This window comes from Manis javanica, chromosome 15 (assembly GCF_040802235.1).
Source record: "Manis javanica isolate MJ-LG chromosome 15, MJ_LKY, whole genome shotgun sequence".
Classification (NCBI taxonomy): Eukaryota; Metazoa; Chordata; class Mammalia; order Pholidota; family Manidae; genus Manis; species Manis javanica.
This window is the reverse complement of record NC_133170.1, coordinates 24,189,674-24,209,132: the sequence shown is the minus strand read 5'-3', so window position 1 is coordinate 24,209,132 and position 19,459 is coordinate 24,189,674. Positions and strand designations below refer to the sequence as shown.

The 19,459-nt window shown below is 38.3% G+C and overlaps 1 protein-coding gene across 5 annotated transcripts in view; it reads left to right on the top strand.

Annotated features, from left to right (window-relative positions):
- Positions 1-19,459, top strand: part of RIMKLB (ribosomal modification protein rimK like family member B) — a 161,802-nt gene that overhangs the window by 136,558 nt on the left and 5,785 nt on the right. For all 5 annotated transcript variants that reach the window (XM_037008737.2, XM_073223887.1, XM_037008736.2 and 2 more), the window contains 3 exons: positions 775-1,005; positions 2,880-2,966; positions 17,161-17,364. In XM_037008737.2, the coding sequence (XP_036864632.1) occupies positions 775-1,005; positions 2,880-2,966; positions 17,161-17,364 (522 nt within the window). The remainder of the gene's footprint in view (positions 1-774; positions 1,006-2,879; positions 2,967-17,160; positions 17,365-19,459) is intronic.

The window sequence follows — 19,459 nt, the reverse complement described above, 5'->3', positions numbered from 1 at the left end:
TATGCTCCACAGATGAGTGAAATCATTTGGTACTTGTCTTTCTCTGCCTGGTTTATTTCACTGATCATAATACCCTCTAGCTCCATCCATGTTGTTGCAAATGGTAGGATTTGTTTTCTTCTTATGGCTGAATAATACTCCATTGTGTATATGTATCATGCATATACTACTTTTTAATGAAAATAGGTTTCAAAGAGCAACTCCATAGATTCCTTATTGCTTTATTATGTGGGACCTCTTTAAACAGAAAGGTAGTATTAGATAAAATGCAAGAGACTTTTCTTTAAAAATTTTTTTTCATCAAAAAAAAAAATGAAAGAATTACCTGGAGCAAAATGTTAAAGTTGCCTGTTGTGCCTTCCTGCCTTGCCACCCACTCACTCAGAAAAAAGCCACATACATTGTTTATCCGCTCATACATTTTCTGTGCATACTAAACACAAAACTTATTCTTAGATTTACTTTTTTTCTTTTTCTGGACATTTTTTCTATCTTTGAACATAGAGATAGACATACGGCGTTTCTGTCTAACAGTAATGTAGTATTTCATTGTGTAGATATGTACCATAATTTATTTAAACAGTGCATAAATTTTTCTGATTACATTTTCTTTTTTCTTACAAAGGAATATAATTTAAGGAAGCATTTTCTCTGTCTCAATGAAATCTTAACAAAATAGTACATATAGTTTAGTGACCCATGCTTTGGTACATTTCTGCTTTTTTTGTTTTAATTCCCTTTTAATGGTTTTTTCTTTGTTCTCATATATTTCAGGTCTGCGGATCAGTGGAGAGCTAATTACTGCCTATCCTCAGGTGGTGGTAGTGAGAGTGCCAACCCCTTGGGTGCAAAGTGATAGCGACATCACTGTGTTGCGCCATCTAGAGAAGATGGGATGCCGGTTAATGAACCGGCCCCAGGCCATCCTTAACTGTGTTAATAAGTTCTGGACATTTCAAGAGTTGGCTGGTCATGGTGTTCCTTTGCCAGATACTTTCTCTTATGGTGAGTTTGCTAATAAGTTTTAGAGCACTGACAGTTTTGAAAGCCATACTAAGTTAATAGGGTTATGTGATATAAGGGAATTTGTGAATATGAGAAAACTTACAGAAATAACTTTCAGTTTTAACAAAATGGGCAGGAGAATTATGTATCATATCTTAAGATTTAGCTCTGTGATATGGATAGAATGGACTTAGAAAAATTATTTTCCTGTAAAGGGCCAAATGGTAAATAGTTTGGGCTTTCCAGGCTGTAAGTTTTTTTCTTCTGACTGTCAGTAATGCTTCTGTAGTGTGAAAGCCACTATAGACAATGATTAACCAAATGAGCATGGTTGTGTTCTATAAAACTTTATTACAAAAAAGGGAAATGTGCCAAATCTGTCTCACAAGCCTGAGTTTACCAACTCATAGGTTAGGTGAAAAATAATAAGAACTTGGTGTCTCTGTTTAATGATCTTCATTACTATTTTCATGATAATTCTTCATAAATATTTTCTTAATTTTTAAGAAACTGACTCTATACTGCATTTGCCTTAAATTAGTGCCTCTAAAACTGTGGTGAAGGGTCCTTTTTTTTAAGACCTGTCTGCTGCTGGTCAATACTCTTATAAAGTACAATAAAAATACCACAACATTGCCAAATTGCTATAAAACCTTCTAGTGCTTACTTTTTATATTTATCTGGACAGATATCAAAAGAAGTCACAGATAGGCACAGTTTAGTGGACTACACTTTGAGTAGCACTGTTATAAACAATATTATGTTAATACATTTCCTGCCTTCCTAGTTGTTTTAGTTTAGAGAAGATGAGACTTACTATAAATCAGTATAATTTTTCATATGGATATTTCTCCAAATAAATGTCCAGTAGAGTATTTGGAGTGTTATGAGGCTTTAAAAAGACACCCCTGTCATCTTATCTTTTAATATTTTAGAGAAGGGAACTCCTCAAGCCTGTATGGCAAGTGTGCATACAGTGGTCATTTTTAGCAATTGCATAGGAGAGAGAATATGAATAGTTTGAGAATTCTGTCTTCCTGATGCTTTTGGGATGTTACAGCTTATATCATGAGTCTACAATTCTGATTTTAAGAGAATGGAAAGAGAAAAGGGGTAACCACATTAACAAATACTACCTGTGCTCTAATTTTGAAGGTTTGAAATGTGGGGACTGAATCATTGTAATTACTCTAGGCTGTAAATTTACAATATTGAAGTCATTTGATGAAATTCTTCCTGTTTTAATTTTTCTGTGTTATCATGCTGATTTTTTTACAACTGCAATCCGGTTTCACTCTTGTCTTGCTACTATGTCATTTGTTCCTGGGCAATAAAAAAGTAAGAAGCAAGACTTAAACCATGGGTACTGAGTAGCTCAGTGTAGAAAGGACTCTGATTAAATAATGGAGATAAGAAAAATTAATTTGTATGTTTGATTGGTGGGGGGGAGTGTGTGTGCGCGTGCATATACACACAAATGCAGCATCTTTTCAACCTTGGATGTGTCTTCTCACTGACTTACTGTTTATCCAAATAAAATTGAAGATACTAAAGTAGATTTGGGGGTTTCTAATGTTATTTGTGTGAAAGAGGAATAGGGATAAAAATATGAAAAATGGTAGAGAATTAAGGAACAATTTGATTTGAAAGATAATTTCTCTTAAGTTGGGTATTAGAACATGTATAGTTTAAGAAAACTTTCATCCATTTTAAAAGGTGTGGTTTTAAACTGATATTTATACTTTCAACTTTTATTAATTACTTACTCCAAAAAACCCAAAATTTAGCCATCAGCCTGCTGTTATTGACATTAGTATAGATAAGATTATCAAGCACCTCTGTTGCTGTTCTTGTTTCTTTTTTTCTCAACCCAGGTGGTCATGAAAATTTCGCTAAAATGATTGATGAAGCAGAAGTACTGGAGTTCCCAATGGTAGTGAAGAATACACGAGGCCATAGAGGTGTGTATGAGTCGTTGCTATGGCACAATATTGTGAAATACTATTGAGAATTCATAAGGGTGATTATACAAAATAGAGTTTTTAAAATCAGATCAAAGCAATTACTGATTGCTTTGTATTTGCTCATAGCTATTGACCAGATGGTTGTCTTGTCACTTGAAATTTATAGCTTTTGAAGTGGGGTTTCTGAAGAATAATTAGAGGAATGTTGTTAGGTACATGATATCAAATTTATAGGCTACTGGAAGATGGCGGCGTGAGTAGTTCAGAGGAAATCTCCTCCCCAAAACATATATATTTATGAAAATACAATAAATACAAACTATTCCTAAAAGAGACGCCTGTGGATGCAGTACAACAGCCAGGATACATCTACATCTGCGAGAACTCAGCATCACACGAAGGGGGTAAGATGCAAGCCACGGCCAGGCGGGACCCGAATGCTCCCCCACCCCAAAACCCAGCGGGAAGAAAGGAGTCAGAACGGGAAGGGAGTGAAAGCCCAGGACTGGTAAACGTCCAGCTCTAGAAATCTGCACCCGGAACGCAGACACAAGGTGCACGGGGTGCTGGATGTTAGAGAAATGGAAAAGCAAAACCTGTGGGCAGGTCCCCGCAACCGGCACCCCTGAGACAAAAGAAAAGCGAGTGCTTTCTGCAAGTCTTAAAAAGACAGGGACCCCATAGCTGGACGAAGTTGTCGCGGCACATATAGCCAGCAGCTGGGAATCTTGGGGAAACTTAGGCACCCTAAACACCGGGGAGGCAGTGCAACTCTGAAGCCCCTCATGGCATTAAGCAACCTGCAGGTTGTTCCTCCAACTGGCGTGGACCCTGACACACAGGCCCAGTAGCAGGAGAGTGGGAGCACACGCCGGGGGCAGAAGCGCTAGAAGGAACCGAGAGCAGATCCGTGCACCGCAGGGCTAGCCTGCAGCGGCGCGACTGAACAACCCGACGCAGGTCGTGCGTGCTGGCGGCAGTGAAGCCAGAGCCTGGTAGAAGCCTGCACGGAAAAGCCCCACGCGCACCGGCAGTGGAGCTAGAGGGACCAAGCGCTCTCCCAGCAGCCGACTGGAATCCCAGCCCAACGCACAGCCGCCCGGGCCAGACCCAAAGGCTGCTGCTGCCACACAGCTGCCTGGCAGGGTCGCCGCTAGCACGGAGGAGCGCACCTGGCGTGCCTGCCACTCCCCACAGGGCTCCATGCTGCTCTGACAGACACCCCGCCCACAGCAGCTTAGGGGACTAACCCAGTGGCTGCTCCAGGAGTGCAGGTAGCCGTCACAGGCAGCGGAGAAGGGCAAGGCATCCAGCAAGCAGGAAAGGACTTTCTTCTCCCAGCTGACACACCCGCAACCTGACTACAGCCACTGCAATCACCATGAAAAGGCAAAAAAATCTGGTCCAGACCAAGTTAGTTACACCTGAAAAAGGATCTGCAGAGGCAGACCTAAACAGTCTCCCTGAAAAAGAATTCAAAATAGAAATCATAAACTTGCTGACAAAGCTGCAGAGAAATATGCAAGAGCTAAGGGATAAAGTCTGGAGGGAGATTACAGATATCTGGAGGGAGATTACAGAAGTGAAACAAACTCTGGAAGGATTTATAAGCAGAATGGATAAGATGCAAGAGGCCATTGATGGAATAGAAACCAGAGAACAGGAACGCATAGAAGCTGATGCAGAGAGAGATAAAAGGATCTCCAGGAATGAAACAATATTAAGAGAACTGTGTGACCAATTCAAAAGGAACAATATCTGCATTATAGGGGTACCAGAGGAAAAAGAGAGAGAAAAAGGGATAGAAAGTGTCTTTGAAGAAATAATTGCTGAGAACTTCCCCAAACTGGGGGAGGAAATAGTTGCTCAGACTATGGAGGCACACAGAACTCCTGAGAGACAGGATCCAAAGAGGTCAACAACAAGACACATAATAATTAAAATGGCAAAGATCAAGGACAGGGACAGAGTATTAAAGACAGCCAGAGAGAGTAAAAAGGTCACCTACAAAGGAAAACCCATCAGGCTATTATCAGACTTCTCAACAGAAACCTTACAGGCCAGAAGAGAATGGCATGATATATTTAATGCAATGAAACAGAAGGGCCTTGAACCAAGGATACTGTATCCAGCACGATTATCATTTAAATATGAAGGAGGGATTAAACAATTCCCAGAGAATCAAAAGTTGAGGGAATTTGACTCCCACAAACCACCTCTACAGGGTATTTTAGAGGAACTGCTCTAGATGGGAACACTCCTAAAAAGAGCACAGAACAAAACACCCAACATATGAAGAATGGAGGAGGACGAAAAAGAAGGGAAAGAAATAATCATCAGACTGTGTTTATAACAGCTCAATAAGCGAGTGAGGTCAGACAGTAAGGTAGTAAAAAAGCTAACCTTGAACCTTTGGTAACCACAAATCTAAAGCCTGCAATGGCAGTAAGTACATATCTTTCAATAATCACCCTAAATGTAAATGGACTGAATGCACCAATCAAAAGAAACAGAGTAATAGAATGGATAAAAAAGCAAGACCCATCTTTATGCTGTTTACAAGAGACTCACCTCAAACCCAAAGACATGCACAGATTAAAAGTCGAGGGTTGGAGAAAGATATTTCATGCAAACAACAGAGAGAAAAAAGCAGGTGTTGCAATACTAGTATCAGACAAAATAGATCTCAAAATAAAGAAAGTAACAAGAGATGAAGAAGGATATTACATAATGATAAAGGGCTCAGTCCAATAAGAGGATATAACTATTATAAACATATATGCACCCAATACAGGAGCACCAATATATGTGAAACAAATACTAATAGAATTAAAGGAGGAAATAGAATGCAATGCATTCAGTTTGGGAGACTTTAACACACCACTCACTGCAAAGGACAGATCCACCAGACAGAAAATAAGTAAGGACACAGAGGCACTGAACAACATGCTAGAACAGATGGACATAATAGACATCTATAGAACTCCACATCCAAAAGCAACAGGATACGCATTCTTCTCAAGTGCACATGGAACATTCTCCAGAATAGACCACATACTAGGCCACAAAAAGAACCTCAGTAAATTCCAAAAGACTGAAGTCCTACCAACCAACTTTTCAGACCACAAAAGTATAAAACTAAAAATAAATTGTACAAAGAAAGCAAAAAGGCTCACAAACACATGGAGGCTTAACAACATGCTCCTAAGTAATCAATGGATCAATGACCAAATTAAAATAAGAGATCCAGCAATATATGGAAACAAATGACAACAGTAACACAAAGCCCCAACTTCTGTGGGATGCAGCAAAAGCAGTCTTAAGAGGAAAGTATATAGCAATCCAGGCATATTTAAAGAAGGAAGAACAATCCCAAATGAATAGTCTAATGTCACAATTATTGAAATTGGAAAAAGAACAAATGAGGCCTAAGATCAGCAGATGGAGGGACATAATAAAGATCAGAGAAAAAATAAAATCAAGAAGAATAAAACAGTGGAAAAAATCAATGAAACCAAGAGCTGGTTCTTCAAGAAAATAAACAAAATAGATAAGCCTCTAGCCAGCCTTATTAAGAGAAAAAGAGAGTCAACACACATCAAAAGAATTAGAAACGAGAAAGGAAAAATAGCGATGGACTCCACAGAAATACAAAGAATTATAAGAGAGTACTATAAAAACCTATATGCTAACAAGCTGGAAAACCTAGGAGAAATGGACAACTTCTTAGAAAAATACAACCTTCCAAAACTGACCCAGAAAGAAACAGGAAATCTAAACAGACCAATTACCAGCAACAAAATTGAATCAGTAATCAAAGAACTACACAAGAACAAAACCCCCGGGCCAGATGGATTTACCTCGGAATTTTATCAAACATGCAGAGAAGACATAACACCCATTCTCCTAAAGTTTTCCAAAAAACAGAAGAGGAGAGAATACTCCCAAACTCATTCTATGAAGCCAACATCACCCTAATACCAAAACCAGGCAAAGACCCCACCAAGAAAGAAAACTACAGACCAATATCCCTGATGAACGTAGATGCAAAAATACTCAACAAAATATTAGCAAACCGAATTCAAAAATACATCAAGAGGATCATACACCATGACCAAGTGGGATTCATCCCAGGGATGCAAGGATGATACAACATTCGAAAATCCATCAACATCATCCACCACATCAACAAAAAGAAGGACAAAAACCACCTGATCATCTCCATAGATGCTGAAAAAGCATTCAACAAAATTCAACATCCATTCATGATAAAATCTCTCAACAAAATGGGCATAGAGGGCAAGTACTTCAACATAATAAAGGCCATATATGATAAACCCACAGCTAACAAAAACATCATACTGAACAGCGGGAGGCTGAAAGCTTTTCCTCTGAGATTGGGAACAAGACAGGGATGCCCACTCTCCCCACTGTTATGCAACGTGGTACTGGAGGTCCTAGCCACAGCAATCAGACAAAACAAAGAAATACAAGGAATCCAGACTGGTAAAGAAGAGGTCAAACTGTCAGTATTTGCAGATGACATGACATTGTACATAAAAACCCTAAAGACTCCACTGCAAAACTACTAGAACTAATATCGGAATTCAGCAAAGTTGCAGGATACAAAATTAACACAGAAATCTGTAGCTTTCCTATACACTAACAATGAACTATAGAAAGAGAAATCAGGAAAACAATTCCATTCACAATAGCATCAAAAAGAATAAAATACCTAGGAATAAACCTAACCAAGAAAGTGAAAGACCTATACCCTGAAAACTACAAGACACTCTTAAGAGAAATTAAAGAGGTCACTAACAAATGGAAACTCATCCCATGCTCTTGGCTAGTAAGAATTAATATCGTCAAAATGGCCATCCTGCCCAAAGCAATATACAGATTTGATGCAATCCCTATCAAATTACCAACAGCATTCTTCAATGAACTGGAACAAACAGTTCAAAAATTCATATGGAACCATCAAAGACCCCAAATAGCCAATGCAATCCTGAGAAGGAAGAATAAAGTGGGGGGAATCTCACTCCCCAACTTCAAGCTCTACTACAAAGCCACAGTAATCAAGACAATTTGGTACTGGCACAAGAACAGAGCCACAGACCAGTGGAACAGAATAGAGACTCCAGACATTAACCCAAACATATATGGTCAATTAATATTTGATAAAGGAGCCATGGACATACAATGGGGAATGACAGTCTCTTCAACAGATGTTGCTGGCAAAACTGGACAGCTACATGTAAGAGAATGAAACTGGATCACTGTCTAACCCCATACATAAAAGTAAACTCCAAATGGATCAAAGACCTGAATGTAAGTCATGAAACCATAAAACTCTTAGAAAAAACATTGGCAAAAATCTCATGGACATAAACATGAGTGACTTCTTCATGAACATATCTCCCTGGGCAAGGGAAACAAAGGCAAAAATGAACAAGTGGGACTATATCAAGCTAAAAAGCTTCTGTACAGCAAAGGACACCATCAATAGAACAAAAAGGTATCCTACACTATGGGAGAACGTATTCATAAATGACAGATCTGATAAAGGATTGACATCCAAATATATAAAGAGCTCACATGCCTCAACAAACAAAAGCAAATTATCCAATTAAAAATGGGCAGAGGAGCTGAACAGACAGTTCTCTAAAGAAGAAATCCAGATGGCCAACAGACACATGAAAAGATGCTCCACATCGCTAATCATCAGAGAAATGCAAATTAAAACCACAATGAGATATCACCTCACACCAGTAAGGATCACCATCATTGAAAAGACAAACAACAAATGTTGGCGGTGGAGAAAGGGGAACCCTCCTACACTGCTGGTCGGAATGTAAACTAGTTCAACCGTTGTGGAAAGCAATATGGAGGTTCCTCAAAATAGACATACCATTTGACCCAGGAATTCCACTTCTAGGAATTTACCCTAAGAATGCAGCACTCCAGTTTGAAAAAGACAGAATCACCCCTATGATTATCACTGCACTGTTTACAATAGCCAAGATATGGAAGCAACTTAAATGTCCATCAGTAGATGAATGGATAAAGAAGATGTGGTACATATACGCAGTGGAATATTAAGCAGCCATAAGAAGAAAACAGATCCTACCATTCGCAACAACATGGATGGAGCTAGAGGGTATTATGCTCAGTAAATTAAGCCAAGCGGAGAAGGACAAGTACCAAATGATTTCACTCATATGTAGAGTGTAAGAACAAAGGAAAACTGAAGGAACAAAACAGTAGCAGAATCACAGAACCGAAGAATGGATTAATAGTTATCAAAGGGAAAGGGACTGGGGACAATGGGTGGGAAGCAGGGATAAGGGTAGGGAAAAAGAAAGAGGGCATTACAATTAGCATGTATAGTGCGTGAGGGCACGGGGAGGGCTGCGCCACACAGAGAAGACAAGTAGTGATTTTACAGCATCTTACTACACAGATGGATAGTGACTGTGAAGGGGTATGTGGAGGGGGGGGGATTTGGTGAAGGGGGGAATCTAGTAAACATAATGTTCTTTCTGTAATTGTAGATTAATGATACCAAAATTAAAAAAAACATTAAAAAATTTATAGGCTATTATGAGTTGTTCAGTTTTGCTAGAAGGTATTTCTGTTCATTTACTGATAATCCTAGAGATTTTAAGATGCGTACTTAATTTAAACTGAGTCTGAAGTTAATATCTTTATCTTCCTCTTCGACAATGCAAGAATCTTACAGTAGCTCAAGTTGAACCCTTCCCAGTTTTTACAGTCAATACATAATGCAAAACCAGAAAGCTCTAGAAGACAGTGTTTAAAATTATCTTAATGACTTCAGATTAAGGAAGGATGTCTTAAGGCAAAAGATGATTTATAAATCCAAGTACTTGACAGGGACAGCTGGACAAGGGTTCAGCTGGGACTGTTGGTTGCATTGTTTTTGGCTTCTCCAGTAAGGCAGTCAGAAGTCTCGGCTTCTACAGTGGACACTCCAATGAGCAAGGAAGCTGCATGATATTTTATGACCTAGCTTCAGAAGTCATAAGGAATGGCTTCTGCTGTATTCTGCTTGAAGCATCACAAGCAGGGATGGGATATAGATCCCCCCTTCTCTTAATGGAAAGGACATCAAATGATTTAAAACCATGTATTAAAAACAGCCACTTCTGTTGGCACAAAAATTAAAGAGAGCAATGGAACAGAGTAGAGAATTAAAAAGTAAAGCTAAGACCAGGATTAAAGATGGTGGCATGAGAGGTGAGACAGAGACCTCCTCCTAAAACCACATATAATACAAAAATATAATGAATACAACTAATCCTGAAAGAGCAACAGAAAGGAAGGCTGCACCAGACTGCATACACCTGGAGAAAAAACAGACCTCACAGAACAGGGTAACGTACCAAAGCTGTGACCTGGTGGGACCCAAGCCCTTCCCCACCCCAGCACACCAGCAGGAGGAAGAGAAAAGGAGTGGGAAGGGAGTGGAGACCTGGAACTCCTGAACACCTACCCTGAAGATCTGCTCTGGTAGCACAAACCTACATTGCATGATGCTCTGGTGATTAGTGCGGTTGGAAAGCTAAGACAGAATACCTGGAGAGACTGAGATTCCAGCTGCTTGTGGAAAACAGGGATCCATATCCGGCTGTTCTGCGTGGGCAGTCAGAGACTTCTTAAAAGCAAGAGGGCTGCTAAAGTGGCAAGATTTGCACAGAGCTTACTGCTCAGGAGGAAGGACAGGTAGACAAAATTGTCTGGGTGCATGCTGCCCAACAGGTTGGGAACTTTCACGATCTTCAGGCGCTCCATCCCCCTGGCTGACAACGCAGGTCCAAGGCCTCCTACCATGATATGCAGCCCGCTGCGCCTTCCTCCTGGCCAGCCTGCACCTGGCTTGCAAACTGGCAAACCCTGCCCTGGCATAAGGCCAGCCAGACGGAAGCCCTGCATACAGCAGCCACACAAAGCATAGAGACTTACACCTGTGTGTTCATTCGGGCCACTGGTTTTGGCAGTGGAGACAGGCATAGCAGTCAGGAAGCAGGAAACAGCTCTTTACTCCCCCCAGACACCAGCACCACTCACCTGTGAACCCTGACATCGCTCCAGGGTCTGAGGAGCTCCAGAGAATAGAGCTTCCAGACACTAGAGGGTGCCACCTACAAATATGAAACATCAAAGGAACCTAGTTCAAAGCAAAATGTCACCAACACCAGAAAAAGGATTGAGTGAGATGGGACTAATCAATCTTCCTGAAAGAGATTTCAGAATAAAAATCATAAACATGAAAGGAGATATGGTACATATACACAGTGAAATATTATTCAGCCATAAGAAAGCAAATCCTACCATTTGCAACAACATGGATGGTGCTAGAGGGTTTTATGCTCAGTGAAATAAGCCAGGCAGAGAAAGACAAGTACCAAGTGATTTCACTCATCTGTGGAGCATAAGAACAAAGCAAAAACTGAAGGAACAAAACAGCAGCAGACTCACAGAACCCAAGAATGGACTAACAGTTGCCAAAGGAAAAGGGACAGGGGAGGGTGGGTGGGGAGGGAGGAAGAAGGAGAATAAGGGGCATTACGATTAACACACATAATGTAGGTGGGGCACAGGGAAGGCACTGTAGCATAGAGAAGACAAGTAGTGATTCTATAGCATCTTATTATGTTGATGGACAGTGACTGTAATGGGGTATGTGGTGGGGACTTGGTAATGGGGGGAATCTAGTAACCACAATACTGCTCATGTGATTGTATATTAATAATACCAAAAAAAATCATAAGCATGCTCCTGGAGGGTCAGAAAAATATTCAAGAACCCAGGAACGAATTTAGGATGGAGATCCAATTGTTGAGGAACACAATGGAGGATTTTAAAAGCAGATTAGATATGGTGGAGGATGATAAATGAAATACAAATTAGAGAAGGGGAATACAAAGAAGCTGAGGTACAGAGAGAAAAAAGGATCTCTAGGAATGAAAGAATACTAAGAGAATGGTGTGACCAATCTGAATGGAACAACATTCGTATTATAGGGGTATCAAGAAGAAGAGAGAGAAAAAGGGATAGAAATTGTCTTTGAAGAAATAATTGCTGAAAACTTCCTGAATCTGGGGAAGGAAATAGTCTCTCAGACCATCGAAACCCATAAATCTCCCAACACAAGGGACCCAAGGAGGACAACACCAAGATGTACAATAATTAATATGTCAAAGATCAGAGAAAAGGACAGAGTATTAAAGGCCGCCAGAGAGAGGAAAAAAGATCACCTACAAAGGAAAACCCATCAGGCTATCATCAGACTTCTAAGCAGAAACCTTGCAGGCCAGAAAGAAGTGGCAAGATATATTTAATGCAGTGAAGCAGAAGGGCCTCGAACCAAGAATACTCTCCCCTCTGGCAAGATCATCATTTAAATTTGAAGGAGGGATTAAACCATTTCCAGATAAGCAAAAGCTGAGAGAATTTACGTTCCACAAACCATCTCTACAGTGTATTTTGGAGGGACTGCTATAGATGGAAGTGTTCCTGAGGTTAAATAGCTGTCAACATAGGTAATAAAGCCACAGTAAAGAAAGTAGAATAGTTAAATTACTAAGCAAATGCAAAATTAAATAAAATACCCTCAAAGTCAGTCAAGGGAAAGACAAAAGTGTACAGAATATGATACCTAATATATAAAGAATGGAGGAGGAAAAAGGAGGAGAAAAAAAAAGAACCTGTAGATTGTGTTTATAATAGCATGCTAAGTGAGTTAAATCAGACTTTTAGATAGTAAGGAATTTACCCTGGAACTTTTGGTAACCACAAATCTAAGGCCTGCAATGGCACTAAATACATACCTATCGATAATCACCCTAAATGTAAAATGTCTGAATGCACCAATCAAAAGACATAGAGTCACTGAATGGATGAAAACACAAGACCAAACTATATGCTGCTTATAAGAGACTCACTTCAAACCCAAAGACATACACAGACTAAAAGTGAAGGGATGGAAAAAAGTATTTCATGCAACCAATAGGGAGAAAAAAGCAGGAGTTGCAGTATTTGTATCAGACAAAATAGACTTTAAAACAAAGAAAGTCACAAGAGACAAGGAAGTACATTATGTAATGATAAAGGGGTAAATCCAATAAGAGGACATAACCATTATAAATATCTATGTACCCAATACAGGAGCACCAACATACATGAAACAAATACTAACAGAATTAAAGGGGAATGCAATGCATTCATCTAGGAGACTTCAGCACACCACTCACTCCAAAGGATAGAGCAACCAGAAAGAAAATAAGTAAGGAGAGGCACTGAACAACACATTAGAACAGATGGACCTAACAGACATTTACAGAACACTTATCCAAAAGCAACAGGATGTACATTCTTCTCAAGTGCACATGAAACATTTTCAAGAATAGATCATATACTAGGCCACAAAAATAGCCTCAGTAAATTCAAGGAGATTGAAATTGTACCAACCAGCTTCTCAGACCAAAAAGGTATGAAACTAGAAATAAATTATGCAAAGAAAATGAAAAATCCCACAAACACATGAAGGCTTAACAAGATGCTCCTAAATAATCAATGGATCAATGACCAAATAAAAATAGAGATCAAACAATATATGGAGACAAATGACAACAATAATTCAATGCAGCAAAATCTGTGGGACACAGTGAAGGCCGTGTTAAGAGGGATGTATGTTGCAATACAGGCCTACATCAGGAAAGAACAATCCCATATGAACAGTCTAATCTCAAAATTAAGGAAACCAGAAAAACAAGAACAAATGAGGCCCAAAGTCAGTAGAAGGAGGGACACAATAAAGATTAGAGCAGAAATAAATAAAATCAAGAAGAATAAAATAATAGAAAGAATCAATGAAAGCAGGAGCTGGTTCTTAGAGAAAATAAACATAGATGAACCCCTAGCTAGATGTATCAAGAAAAAAAGAGAGTCTGCACATATAAATGGAATAAAAAATGAGAAAGGAAATATCACTATGGACACCACAGAAATACAAAGAATCATGAGAGAATACTATGAAAAATTATATGATAACAAACTGGATAACCTAGAAGAAATGGACAACCTTCTAGAAAAATACAACCTTTCAAGTCTGACCCAGAAAGAAACAGAGAAAATCTGAACACACCAATTACCAGCAATGAAATTGAATTGGTAATCAAAAAACTACGTAAGAACAAAACTCCTGGACCAAATGGCTTCACAGCTCAATTTTACCAAACATTTAGTGAAGACCTAATAACATTTTCCTTGATGTTTTTCAAAAAGTAGAAGAGGAGGGAATGCTTCCAAACTCATTCTGAGGCCAGCATCACCCTAATACCAAAACTAGGCAAAGACTTCACAAAAAAAGAAAATTACAGACCAATATCCCTGATGAACATAGATGCAAAAATACTCAACAAAATATTAGCAAACCAAATTCAAACATACATCAAAAAGATAATACATACATCATGATCAAGTAGGATTTCTTCTAGGAATGCAAAGATGCTACAATATTAGAAAATCCATCAATATCATCCACCATATCAACAAAAAGAATGACAAAAATCACGTGATCATCTCCATAGATGCCAAAAAAGCATTCAACAAAATTCATCCATTCATGATAAAAACTCTCAACAAAATGGATAGAGAGGGCAAGTACCTCAACATAATAAAAGGCCATATATGACAAACCCACAGCCAACATCATACGTAACAGGGCGAAGCTGAAAGCCTTTCCTTTAAGATAGGGAACAAGACAAGGGTGCCCACTCTCTCCACTTTTATTCAACATAGTTCTGGAGGTCCTCGCCACAGCAATCGTACAACACAAAGAAATAGTAGGCATCCAGATTGGTAAGGAAAAAGTTAAACTGTCACTGTTTGTGGATGACATGATATTATACATAAAAAACCCTGAAGACTCCACTTCAAAACTACTAGATCTAATATCTGAATTCAGCAAAGTTGCAGGATACAAAATTAATACACAAATCTGTTGCATTCCTATACACTAACAAGGAACTAGCAGAAAGAGAAATCAGGAAAATAATTCCATTCAAAATTGCATCAAAAAGATGCATTAGGAATAAACTTAATGAAGGAAGTGAAAGACCTATACTCTGAGAACTACAAGACACTCATGAGGGAAATTAAAGAAGATACCAATAAATGGAAACACATCCCATGCTCATGGATAGGAAAAATTAATATTGTCAAAATGGCCATGCTGCCTAAAGCAATCTACAGATTCAGTGCAATCCCTATCAAAATACCAACTGCATTCTTCAATGAACTAGAGCAAATAGTTCTAAAATTCATGTGGAAGCACATAAGACCCCAAATAGCCAAAGCAATCCTAAGAAGGAGGAATAAAGCAGGGGGGATTATGCTCCCCGACTTCAAGCTCTACTACAAAGCCACAGTAATCAAGATAATTTGGTAATGGCACAAGAAGAGACCCATAGACCAATGGAACAGACTAGAGAGCCCAGATATAAACCCAAGCATATATGGTCAATTAATATGCGATAAAGGATCCATGGACATACAGTGGGGAAATAAATGACAGCCTCTTTAACAACTTGTGTTGGCAAAACTGGACAGCTACATGCAAGAGAATGAAACTGGATTATTGTCTATCCCCATACACAAGAGTAAACTTGAAAGGGTTCAAAGACCTTAATATAAGTCATGAAACCATAAAACTCCTAATTAGAAGAAAACATAGGCAAAAATCTCCTGAATATAAACATGAGAACAACTTTTTCCTGAACACATCTCCTTGAGGAAGGGAAACAAAAGCAATAATGAACACATGAGACTACATCAAACTAAAGAGCTTCTGTACAGCAACAGACACATTCAACAGAAGAAAAAAGCATCCTACAGTATGGGAGAATATATTTTTAAATGACATATTTGATAAGGGGTTAATGCCCAAAATATATAAAAACTCACACGCCTCAACACCCAAAAAGCAAATAACCCAATTAAAAATAGGTGGAGGATGTGAACAGACAATTCTCCAAAGAAGAAATTCAGATGACCAACAGACACATGAAAAGATGCTCCACATCACTATTTATCAGGGAATTGCAAATAAAAACCACAATGAGATATCACCTCACACCAGTTAGGATGGCCAGTGTCGAAAAGACTAAGAACAACAAATGCTGGTGAGGATGTGGAGAAAGGGGAACCCTCCTACACTGCTGGTAGGAATGTAAGCCAGTTCAACCATTGTGGAAAGCAATATGAAGTTTCCTCAAAAAACTAAAAATAGAAATACCATTTGACCTGGGAATCCCACTCCTAGGAATTTACCCAAAGAATATAATTTCTCAGATTCAAAGAGACATATGCACCCCTATGTTTATTGCAGCACTATTTAGAGTAGCCAAGATATGGAAGTAATCTAAAGTCTGGTAGAGGAATGGATAACGAAGATGTGTTACATATACACAGTAGAATATTATTCAGTCATATAAAGGGGAAAAGAAATTCTCCCATATGCAAAAAAAAAGGAGGGGGCTAGAGGGTATTATGCTCAATGAAATAAGCCAGGTGGAGAAAGACAAATACCATATGATTTCACTTATTTGTGTAGTATAAAAACATAGTGAATCAAGAAGGAACAAAATAGCAGTAGACTCATCGACACTGAGAAGGGACTTGTGGTTACCAATGAGGAGGGGTTGGGCAGGCTTGGGGTGGGGAAGGTGGAGGGGGTAAAGGGGTACTATAATTCACAATCACAATATAAATTGGTCACTGGGACAGTAGTACAGCATGGAAATATAGTCAATGATTCTGTGATATCTTTCTATGTCTATAGATAGTAACTGCACTAGATGGGGTGAGGATTTAATAATATGGGTAACTGTTGAACTACTGTGCTGTATATATTTTAAACCATCATAGTATTGAATAACAATGATTATTTTGAAAAATGTTTGGGTATTGAAGGAATAGTAGAAGAATATTAGGAACTTTATACACATTTTTGCATTGTCTCACTGTTACCATAACTATTACTTTGCTTTAAAAGTAATTGGCTCTGAAAGAGCAGATAGGGACACAAGAAGATGCAGGTAATAGATATTAGCTGCCCACAGTTTGATGACTTAATATATTTTTCATTCTTCTTCAATCACAGGTAAAGCTGTTTTCTTAGCTCGAGATAAGCACCATTTGGCTGATCTAAGTCATCTTATCCGCCATGAAGCCCCATACCTGTTCCAGAAGTATGTTAAAGAGTCTCATGGACGGGATGTACGTGTCATTGTTGTGGGAGGCCGTGTGGTTGGCACCATGTTACGCTGTTCAACAGATGGGAGGATGCAAAGCAACTGCTCACTAGGTAAAAACAATGCAAGTGTCTCTATAGTGTGTAAAATAATATTATGGCATCCAGTGAATATTCTTGAAAAATATCTTCTTTCACATGTAAATATTAATAGACTTATCATGAATAGAGTAAATATACTCTTGAGCTGTTTTTCTAGTAAAGAAATTGGATTACTCTGAATCATAAATTTGCTTTCAGGCATGCTCAATTAGGAACCCTGTTCACACTTCTGTGAAATGTCTGATGGGAGTTAAAGATTTTATCTTTGGTGATATACTTATCTTGTTTATAATTGAAGTTCATTTAAGCTGTGTCATAACCCATATTAGTCCAAATAAGATGAATGATTTTGATTTATTTAAATTTTTATTTTCTAAGATCTTATTTTTGAAATGCCTTAGAGCTCAGTCTGGGTGTTTTCTTCTCTGTTTATTTTGTTTTCTTAGTAATCTTATCTAGCTCCTGTCTTTAAATGCCATCTATGTGTTGTTATTTTCAAATTTTTCTCCAGTTTAGGCTTGTATAAATAATGGCCTACTCAAATAGCTCCATTTTTAATCTTAATGTATTCAAAGCTGAACTCCTGGCTAACTCCCCTCACACCCACACTTTTCTCCTCACCGTTTAACGGCAACTGTATCTTTCCAGTTGAGACTGAAATTCTTTAGACATCCTTAATCCCCTCTTTAGTCTTATACCCCATATCCAATTTGTCAGGAACTCCTTGAAATCTCTACTTTATCCATGTAATGGCCTTTCCCACTTTTGTTTTTATTTATGTTTGCTTCTTCTAGGGTCACTGTTGGTAATTTATTATTGCTTAGATACATTCATTTGTTTTAGGTTTCATTTTTTTTTTTTCTGGCCAGTTTCATGAGGTGATTGCTTATGCTTCTTTGAATCTCCTTGGTGATTCTTTGATATGATCCCTTAATTTTATCAAAGTAGCATTGGGTTTTTTGGGCCTGTTTTTTTTTTTTCTATTCTATTTATTCTACTTTTTGTCTTTATTAAATCTCAATCTCTTTTTTTTTGTGGGGGAGTTCTCTCTGAAGATAAAGGTTTTGGTATGAAGTGCTTTTTCTCTTTACGGATAGTTCTCATTTTACTTTAATTCAGGGGATCAATTTTATAATTTCTATATAGTATTCCTTTGGTTACTTAATTTCTAATTCTGGGGGTTATCAGAGAATGTGGCCTGTAAAGGTCTTTAAAAAGTTTATCAAGGTTTTCTTTGTAGGCAAAAACATGGTTGCTTACTTGATAAAAGAAAAACTGTATATATTGGTGCAATAATATACTCTAGTCAAGGGATTTAAGGCTATGAAGTGAAGTTTGTTTTGCCTTTGCCCCTTATCTCTTTCCCCACTCCCCTAAATTTTCAAAATATCGTTTCATTTTGTTTAAAGTATGTTTGTCATAAACATCATAAAGCTAAGTTTTGTTGTTCTTTCCAATCTGACAAGTTTGCATCTTTTAATGGGAAATTTCAGTTCAACTTTAGTGTAACTACTGATACAGTTCATTTTATTCCTTCTGTCTTACTTTGTTTTTATTATTTAATTTAAATTGTCCCTTCCTCTTTTTTCTAATTGTTGCTGGTTTGAAAGGTACAATTAATTCCATTTTCACCTCTGTCTCCAAACTTGGTTAATCTGGAAGCTCAGCCATTCCATGGATAGGTACCTTCTCTTTCCCTGTGCTCATAATCAGACTCCTGTGTTCTATTATTATTTGAGAAGATAACTATTTTCCCTGATGCCTTTTCTTTCCTCCTCCCTTCTGCTATCATAATAAGATGAAGTCTTTGGAGCACCTTCACTTTCCCCCTATCGTCCACGTTTCATCACTCCTCCAGTGAGATCAGAACAGTTTCACTTCCCTTCCTACTCCTCCTACCTGACTTATTCATTCACTGAACAGATATTTTTGAGCACCTCCTAAGTGTCAAGTACTGTTATAGCAGTATTTTGTACATAGTAGTAAAAAAAAAAAAAAACACAGGCAAAAATGACTACTTCTGTGGGCTTTACATTCCAGCATTCTACTGAAATTATTTAATAGTTGTAGTCCATGTCTATATTAGAACTTTGCTTCTTGATGTGTC